The following is a 10439-nucleotide window of genomic DNA, read 5'->3' as shown; positions in this document are numbered from 1 at the left end:
ATGATAATGATGCTTATAGGGTCAATGTTCCTGTGATTAATAAGGAAGCTTCTCAACAATTAGTAGTTGATTTCAATATGTATGGTGCAAATCTTATGCAACCCAACATTGTTATTGACTTGTGTAGACATGATGTTCAGCCACAAACTTTTATCCAAGTAGATGAACCATCACAAAGAAATAATCGTAATGCCAGAGAGATTGGGTTTATTAATGACATAAAAATACAATCACAAGCGGACAAAGATAGTGATGAAGAGGATGTTCTCTCTTCTAGTGATAGTGAGACAGAAGATGATAGTGACACAGAAGATGAAATACAAGAGTATGAATTAGAAGATACTAGTGCTAGTGGCGGTGGCACAGAAGACTCCAACAAGTGAAATTATCATCTCCATAATTGGTAGCATTTATTAATAGGTTATTCTTTTCTTAACAACTTAAATATATATATATATATATATTATAAGACTTTGCCATTTACAAATACTTGTTTCTTACTATTTATTTATCTTGTGATTATTGTCCTAGTTACTTATTGAAAAATGTGCTAAAGTCAATGCTTTCTTGTAGGATATGTCAGCACTACAAGGACGAGGTGGGAAAGGCTATTTGATTGGACGACGTGGTAGCTCAAGTAGTGTAGGTAATACTTGTACACATCAAACAAGAGTTACTATTTCATCTCGACACTTGTAACTTCAAGAACCATATGACAACTCTCCTCCTACCCCAAATAGTAGTGAAGGTAAATTTTCTTCAAGTATATGCAATATAGATAATTAATCTACATAACATGTAACATTTAATTGATATAACTCTTTTGTATGAATGATAGCTTCTTGCAATGCCATAAAAAAAGGTAAGGGAATTTACAAGTCTATCAAAGTTGACTTGAAGACCAAATTTGGAGCAAAGATTAAAGTTAGAATTTCAGATTACATTACAAGAGTAGTGGGTTTAGAAGCTAGAGACTTGGCTAGCTATTGTGGTTTAGTTGTTAGAACCACAATATCCTTTCAAGATGGGGCTGATTGGAAAGACATTTTCAAAAAGTATGGTGATGAGATGCTTTTGAAAGTAAACGTATTTTTTTATTTCATACATGCACATATGTCATATATACTTGTTTTTTCAACAAGTATTTATATTTTAGTGTGCTCTAGGAAAAATTTAAACCTACTGACCAAGCGAAGGAAGAGAAGTTTAACAGGATTATCTACACTACCATGCAAAATGCCTTTAGAAATTGGAAGACTAATTTGCATGCTCATTATAAGTCTTATGCCACTGATGAGGAGAGATTAAATAATCCACCTAATTATGTTAGTTCTCAAGATTGGGAGTGGCTTGTGACATACTTTCAATCTGAAGATTTCAAGGTAACTTGCTCTTTATACAAGTTGATGTAGTATTTTACTTAATTTGTTAAATCCTTACTAAATATATAAATTATCAATTTTCCTCTAGAAAAAAAGTTCAAGAAATCAACGAAATCGACAATTACAATTACGAAGCATACTTGTGGTCCTCGATCATTTGCCGAGATTGATTACTCTATTGTGAGTACAATATGTCTTTATTACATAATACTATTTAATCTTATTCATTTTCAATATATTAATTATTATCCTCATACATGATAGAGAGACACCACCACTAGACAACCAGCACCTCTTGATTTGTTGTGGGAACTAACACATATTAAGAAAACTGTAGATGGGCAAAAGGTTTGGGCAGACCCACAATCAGAACAAATTCATGTATGTATATTAATATTTTCTTTTGCAATAGGTTGGTCTTTAATTTTAATTTTCTTAGACTGATTGATTTATTTAACTATAGGCTCGCATGCAAGAGCTTATTCATCAGCAAGAGCAGCAACAAGACCTAGAGAGTGATAATCAAATGACATCTGATGAGATCTTGACAACTGTTCTTGGTAAGAGGTCAGGATATGTGAGAGGGAAAGGCTATGGAGCACAGCCTTCAAGAAAGAGGGATTTCTCCCAATTTGATAATGAATCATTGGTGGAGACCGTGCGCCAACAATTACAAGAAGAATTTGAAAGACGGTTTGATGCTGAGCGGGAAAAGATGGAAGCAAATCTTGCAGCAGAGCGTGCACGGATGGAAGAAGAGCGGACACAGCTTGAGCAAAGAATAGAACAGTTGATGGAGCAAAGAATACAGGCACAATTAGCTGCCTTGATTCCTTCTATGCAACAGGTAATAATTTTTTATACATTTTAAACTTACTATGTCTTTTTATCTTTGTTTACAAGTTTGCATCATGAGGAGCTTTGAAAAGAAGCTAAAATTGGTTGATCTCATCTTGAGAGATTTTAGTTCTTTTATACATGCTTCTCTTTTTGTTTTGAAATTTAACTCTCTTTATGTTCTTGTATCTAAAATGTTTCTCATTAATAAAAATAATTTGATTTTGACATGATAAACTTTAACTTTTTCTTCACAGGCACAACATCAAGAGGCACCTACATCTACATCAACTCCTTCAGTTGTTCCATAAACTTGTTAGTTATTTGACTTAGACAAAGTTTGAAGCCTAATTAGTGGGTCCTCTTTCCCATTTACCATCGTTGTTTTTTGGGTACATTTTCTTCCAATGCAAATGCTTATTAAACTTCAAACTTTGAGGTCTTTTGAACTTGCTTTAATGTTTTAGATGCTTTATCCATAGTATGTTTCTAATATTGCATTGAATCATAGCTTATTGGAGATTGGAACCCAACAATCTTAGTTTATAATTAATAAACATTTGGTCCCTCGTTTGATCATTGACATTTTCAACACAAAATAGAAACTGTAAAACACTTACATTAAATGCTTTACATTGCAATTTTTATTTTCATTTAATCCTCTAATGTCCAATTTTAAAATTTTCTTAATAACAATGTATATAATTATTTATCATACAATGTCTCCATTTGAGTAATTTTATTTTACAAAAAAAAAGGTTTCAGCGGTGACTTTTAAGGTTGCCGCTGAATGTAACAATTATCAGCAAATGAGAAAATAATAATCAGCGGCGACTATGTAGTCGCCGCTGAATGAACTTTCAGCGACGACAATGAGTCGCTGCAGAAAATAATAATCAGCGGCGACTACATGTAATTGCCGCTGAATGAACTTTCAGCAGCGACAACGGGTCGCCGCAGAAAATAATAATCAGCGACAACTACATGTCGCCGCTGATATATGATATTCAATGGCGACTAGTTTCAGCGGCGACATTTTGATCTCTTTAGCGACAAATAATGTCGCCGCAGAAAGTATATATTCAGCGGCAACTTTTTTTGTCGCCGCTGATAGAATCAGCAACAGCAGCTCTCGCGGCGACTTTGCGGCGACAAAGTGTCGCCGCTGAAATGTTTCAGCGGCGACATTTTATCTTTCAGCGGCGACTTTTGTCGCCACTGAAAGTCAAGTTTTTTGTAGTGTTATTGCATGCATTTTTGGACAGATTAATTAATAGTTCTAATCAAGGTTTATAAGTCAATAGAGTGGCCTGTATTTATTTTTCCTTACAAAATTCATCACAAAATATATTGCGAAATTATTGGGACATACTTTATGACGAAAATTTTGCGAATGTGTAGCAAATCAGATATGAATTTTTCTTCATTTTTGCCGCCGCTTTTCATGGCAACCTATACTGAATCTTCACTCTCCCATATTACATATTATTTCGCCAGTCATTTAAGTACACTCACTTAATCTTAATTAGTGTTTTAACTACAGCTGTCAGATTTTATCAATACTTAAAAATTATTAAAATATATTTTTCTCTAAAAATTTGAAAAAATCATTACGATCAAATCACTTCTCACATGTGCTGTCTCCTCCAAAATTTTGATACTTTCTAAATATTATATGATTAAATCTCCTACAGTCATTCAATATCGTACATGTGAAACATCCATTGAGTGAGTGAATTTAGACTATTCATCTCATCCAATGCCATAATTATTTTGTTACATGGAAAAACGAGTTTTCAGTTCGCGCGTGTTAGATGTTTCAACCGGCATCTTTGGTCCACTGTTTCTGTTGCAAATATAATTTCCCTCGGCTAATATTCTCAATTAGACCAATTTCAATTTATCAACAATGACATGTAATCGTTGGCAGTGTGTGTGTGTAATCTCGTGGCTGAGGTTTAAGCAAAGCAACTGAAAATGAATTACAAAGAGAGAGAGAGAGAAAAGTATCATAAATGAATTTGGGACCCATCACTGAGACTCGCAATCAATACCCGAGAAATTAATTTAACTAGTTGTGTGTCTTTATCAGACTCTATATATTAATTGCAGAAAACATCTCTAGTTTATTCATCCAACTAATCAAATTAATTATGTCAGTTATATTTGTTCTCATCTCTATTGTTTTGATGAACACTTTTCTTTAGAACATAACACCATGGAGGTTTTCTCCGCTAAAGGCTTCGTTCTGATCACCACGCTATTGTTCCTTGATCACTTTCTCCTTCTTTCTTCTTGTCACTCTCTTCATAAAATAACTCCAAGTCAACCACTTATAGGCGGCGATATTTTGCTCTCCGACAAAGCAACCTTCGCCCTAGGTTTCTTCAACCCCAGCAACAATTCCAGAAACCGCTATGTCGGAATATGGTTTACCAAAGACTTAGAACAACAAACAGTTGTGTGGGTAGCCAATAGAGAAAATCCTCTCAATGATTCTTCTGGAGTATTGTCTATCAATGCCCATGGCAACATAGTTCTTGTTCTTAATGGTATGCACTCGAACTTGAAACCTCTTTGGTCTTCCAATGTTTCGATCACATCTCCTAATGACACATTTGTCAAGCTTCTAGACACAGGAAGCTTCGTTTTATTTGAAAATGATGTGGGAAGAGAAACGGTTCTATGGCAGAGTTTTGATTATCCGGGTGACACTATGCTTTTGTATATGAAACTCGGTTTTAATCGGAGAACTGGTTTCAACTTGTCCCTTACATCATGGAGATCCCCAGATGACCCGAGATCCGGAAACGTGACCCACATGATTGACCCAACAGGTTATCCACAACGATTCCCTTACAAAAACGGAGCTCCATATTGGCGGGGAGGGCCATGGACGGGTCTAAGATTTAGTGGTATATCCCATATGTCAACCAATTTCATCTTCAACGTTAGCTACGTCGACAATGCCAATGAAGTTTTTGAAATGGTTGGAGTTCAAGACCCATCAGTCTTCTTAAGAATTGTGGTGGACAACACTGGTTTTCTCTCAAGAAAAAATTGGCAAGCTAGAGAGAATAGATGGTTTGAGCATTGGCGCGATCCGATAGAAGATTGTGATAAATACCGATGGTGTGGTTCAAATAGCATATGCGACCCATATAATGGTGACAAGTTTGTGTGTGTGTGTGTTTGCCTGGATTTGAACCCAAGAATCCACAAGAGTGGTATGCGAGAAACGGGTCGGGTGGTTGTGTGAAGAAGAATGCATCCACGTGTCAAAGCGGAGAGGGTTTTGTGAAGGTAGATCATGTGAAGGTTCCCGATACGTCAAAGGCTCATGTGGATAAGAGCATGATGTCACGATTCATCATTTTTTATGAGGTTAAGGAGCTCCGAAACGTTCCAAAACCCTCCAGAAGGCTCTCGAACAAGCTCAAGAGTGCTAAAGAGTGCAAGAACATTCTAGAGAAGTCTACACAACTCTAGCATCAATATTTTAATATTTGCTACTAGATCTTTCTATATAAATATCTAGATATTTGTTGTAAATATCTAGGAGAGGATTCTAGAGAATCATTTGTAACCGTAGGATCAATTCAATCTACACCGTCTATTAAGGAGGTAGGAAATATCTAGAACCAAGGGGGAGGTCTATAAATACCTCACCCCTCCTCATTTGTAACACACAACCCTTGAGTTCTCAAAGCAATACTACTCTCACATTCTTCAAGCTCTCTTTCAAGTGTCCTTTGCCCACTAGTTTTTCCTTTCCTCAACTTAGCCAAGCATCCTCCTTTCATACAAGTTAGGCTTACGTAGCAACTTTCAGTGAAGATTATCTAAGTGCCGCACGGTTGAAAGACTAGCCTCGTGACAATGAGCTTGAAAAGTTGTGAAGAGATGCGCATAAAGAATTGTTCATGCTTAGCATATACGAGTTTAAATGAAGTCACAAAACTTGGTTGCTTGATGTGGCAAGTTGACATGGAGGATTTTAGGACATTCGACAAAGTGGGGCAAGATCTGTACGTGCGTGTGGATGCAGCTGAATTGGGTAACTTTTTTTTTTTTTTTTTTGGTTTTTAACAGTTATCACATACATTGCATATAGGCTTAACTGTGTATATTATTCGCTTTCGCCTTTTTTTTTGGACAAATTTTCGCTTTCACTTAGTTTCAAATAAAACTGTTATTCTGCATTAGTGTCATGCAGTAGTTTTAAACAAAAAATTAATTCTTCATAGATTTGTCAGTTTGTCTTTTCAATTGTTTCTTGTGTATTGTTTTTTTATTCATTTAGCTCCCTCACCGATTAAATCATTATCAAGAATTTTACTGTGTCAATATATTCATATGAAATTGATAAAATGCAATGATATTAACATAATTAGGCTAAAGTGTATCATTGGTCCCCTAATTTTATATAAAGTTTTAGTTTCATTCCTTAATTTTTTGTTGATGAAGCTATTGGTGTTAGGATTAAAAGATTGAAAAAACATTTTAATTTGTGATATTGTATTGTGTGAACTTAAAGCACTTATCCACTTTAGCACTAAAATAATTTGTGATATAGTGTGTTCTGTAGCATTCAGCAAGACAATTACTTTTCTTAACACTATATTAACATCACATTATTGAAAATGATTTTATTTGATCATCAAATTGACAAATACATATCGTTTATGACAGATTACAGCCATCAGTTAACTCTATACATTTCTAATACAATATAATTAATCATGAAAAATAATTCACTCCTCATGATAACTTATTCAGCCATTTTAATGAAGTATGATTAGAATTGGTTTCTAATTGAAAAACGTGTCTGAATAATGAAGTATCACTCATAACAAAATCTTGTCTTTGTACCAATATCTGAATTATCTTTCGCCAATTTAATCCATTATATTGCTTATATACTTCGAACTCTGAAGCACACATGATTTCATTAGAGATAGAGTCTACTTTGATGTATTATTGTCTGCAGCTAAATAAGAGCACAACCCTTATGGTGCTCTTGGCATGAAGGGGATGGTGACACTTGTAGTTGTTTCCACCTTCCTAATAACGTTCGTGGTGCTCTCTATTGTGTATTGGTTTGTGAAGAAGAAGGAGCAACCTACGTAAGATGAACTTCTAATTCAGTGCTCTCACCCAGCACATAACTTGGTATATTCTCATTTTCTTTGCATTAATCATTTTTTTATTAGGAGAATTACACTAGAATCCCCTACAACACGATTAAGTACCAATAGATCTATTGGCAACTGAGCATACCAAAATGATAACTAAGTAGTTGTCATTTTACCATGTTCATCTACCAATGGATCTTATGGTATTTAATTATATTGTATTGTGGATCAGGGACCTCAACGTAATTCTCCCTGTTTTATTTGGAAAGCTAAATTATATTGCTAGTCATGACTTAGCGTTTTTCTTAATATAGCAGAAAGAGGACCTAGCAAATATTTGCTTGATGAAGAAAACAATTCAGAGTTACAGTTATTTGATCTCAGTGACATAGTGGAAGCAACAAGCAATTTCTCGGATGCTAACAAACTTGGACAAGGAGGTTTTGGTTCTGTTCATAAGGTGTCCATTCTTTTGTTTGTCGCCTAAACTATTTTTAGTCAAGGCAAAAGGGATCACAATGGAGTTTCCTGGTAATGTTTTCTTGGAATAAAGGTAAAGAATATATCTTGAGAAATTGACTATAGATTTTGACTTCAGGGTCTACTTAATGATGGAACGACAGTAGCAGTGAAGAGGCTCTTAAAGAATTCTGGACAAGGCATTGAAGAATTCAAAAATGAGGTTGCTTTAATTGCAAAGCTCCAATACAGAAATCTTGTAAGGATCTTAGGATGTTGCATCCAAGAGGAAGAGAAGATGTTGATCTATGAATATTTGCCAAGCAAAAGCTTGGATTCTTTCATATTTGGTATGTCTTCTTTTCATTTCTTCCATTCCAAGTCGTAGTAAAATCTTCATGCACGTTCTATAAAATAGAGAAATTGATAAAGCATCAATTCTAATAGTTTAATTTTTTTTTATTCAGATTAAGCAAAAAAAATTACAGCTAGATTGGAGAAAAAGATTTGATATTATTTGTGGGGTTGCAAGGAGAATCTTATATCTTCATCAAGATTCAGGATTAAGAATAATTTATAGAGATTTAAAGGCCAACAACGTCTTGTTAGACTCTACATTGAACCCAAAAATAGCGGATTTTGATATGGCTAGAATATTTGGTGAGGACCAAATTGAAGCAAGCACAAACCATGTTGGAACCTAGTAAGTTAAAAAAAAAAAATGCAATACATCACCAATTTCCTTAAATTGTTTTACATAGATTTACAATTTCCATAATTCCGTGTGAATACTTTCAAAATTAACCAATTAAGTATTTGAGTTGGAATATTTTTTCTATTTTTATACCTCCAAATATTTTTCCTATCTTCAATATCTATATATTAGTAATGCATATTTTTTATATTTGCAAAATCCACTTTTCATAGTTAAACAAAATTTCAGCATGAGATAAATACATTTTTTTATCTGTGACAACTTCAACGTCTAGATTTTTTTTTATATGTAGAACTTATTTGAAATTACAATAAAACTGTTCATATGCATGTACATAGCATGTTAAGTATTTAATTTGAAGTTGAAATGATCAATCATTTGATGAATTTTAATTATAATGTGGTTACATGTGACCTCAATATGCAATGAAGAGATTGTTCTCAATAAAGTCTGATATCTATAGTTTTGGAGTTTTACTTCTAGAGGTTATTACTGGCAAAAAGAGTAATAGTCATTATGATGATATTACCTCTACTTTAGCTGGACATGTAAGTATTAATAAAAAATAATGACTTTGAAATTCATTTTTTTCCTTTTAGTAGTCTAATTATATCTCTTTCCTTCAACAAATTCAGATATGGGAAATGTGGAAAGAAGGCAAAGCCATGGAGATGGTTGATCCCTCATTAAGAGGGGACACATGCCCTGAACAAGAAGTTATGAAATGCATCAAGGTTGGGCTTCTATGTGTACAGGACTATGCAAGAGATAGGCCGACTATGTCAGAAGTTGTTTCTATGTTGGGCAATGAAATCCCACTTCTTCATCCTAAACAACCAGCCTTAATTTTCAAGAAAGATATTTGTGATCAAGAATTTAGTTCGGTAAATGGAATGAGTACAACAGTGATTGAAGCTCGCTAAAGGCAATGACTGTCAGTAACATTCATGGAACTTAGAGAGCTCTTAGAGTCTTACTATTGTCATATAAATGATGCTAACACTTTTCAAAACATTGTGAATGAATGCACTGTCTTTATTGAAATATCACTTTTTTATTTATTATATGGATGATTTTAGATCCAAGATTTGAGCACTATCAAGCTCAATCGGAGTTAGCTCTCTCAAATGTATTCTTTGTATATTCACACGAATTTGAATTTGAGTTTCGAGACCTCATATATACTTGAGCAATTATAACCCATTTTACTAGTACCAATAATGCCTGTTAGTTATTGAAATATTACAAAGCTACCTGTTAAGGTCGCATCTAAAAGATTTGGAATAATAAAATAATATAATAACAGATATTAAAAACAACACTGAGGTCTACTGGTAGGGGTAAACATCATCTACAATATATAGTTACATTACTGATTCAAACATGTAGTATTCTCAAAAGGACGAGAACATTATATAAATATTAGGAAGAAGTACACAGCTGCACTCTTACGAAAACATCATCATCAAAACAGATATTAGGAAGAACAAAATGCACATTATCGTGAAGTGGGCTAGTCTTCCATCCTTTGGGAATCAAGGAATTGCTCTTTTCTCATATCAAAACAAACTTTTGCATACCAACTTTTTCAACCATGCATGGAACAATTTCTTATATTCCGATCCCAAGGAAGAAACCTTAAAAGATAAAAGTGAATCAAAACAAGCAGGCTGACACATGAAGATGCATTCTAAAGTCACATGGAGATTATGTTTTTCGAGCATCTTAGCTACGGGAATTGCATAATTCATTATTTCCGTGTTCACAACATTTTTGCAAACTCTTGTCCTTATTTTTTTATGGAGTAACCCTGTCGGGTGATTTTGTAGAATTCTGAAATTGCGACATTTTGTGAAAATCTAGTATTTAATGTCTTTTTCTTTGTAAATGTTATGTTTTTGAAATTCAGGA

The 10439-nt window shown here is 34.0% G+C and overlaps 1 protein-coding gene and 1 pseudogene across 1 annotated transcript; both read left to right on the top strand.

The window, feature by feature from the left end:
- The first annotated feature begins 1714 nt into the window (after nucleotides 1–1714).
- On the top strand, nucleotides 1715–2530 carry LOC129286372 (uncharacterized). The gene is made up of 3 exons (XM_054922341.1): nucleotides 1715–1763; nucleotides 1846–2229; nucleotides 2477–2530. The coding sequence occupies exons 2-3, from the start codon at nucleotides 1852–1854 to the stop codon at nucleotides 2528–2530; spliced, it is 432 nt and encodes a 143-aa protein (XP_054778316.1). The 5' UTR covers nucleotides 1715–1763; nucleotides 1846–1851.
- Nucleotides 2531–4415: 1885 nt separating this feature from the next.
- LOC129286371 (G-type lectin S-receptor-like serine/threonine-protein kinase At1g11410) lies at nucleotides 4416–9451 on the top strand (annotated as a pseudogene).
- Nucleotides 9452–10439: the final 988 nt, after the last annotated feature.

This window comes from Prosopis cineraria, unplaced genomic scaffold (assembly GCF_029017545.1).
Source record: "Prosopis cineraria cultivar Desert tree isolate PC_DT_omini unplaced genomic scaffold, ASM2901754v1 PC11, whole genome shotgun sequence".
NCBI classification, from domain to species: Eukaryota; Viridiplantae; Streptophyta; class Magnoliopsida; order Fabales; family Fabaceae; genus Prosopis; species Prosopis cineraria.
Note: the sequence above shows the minus strand (reverse complement) of the source record. Positions and strands in the feature narration are given on the sequence as shown.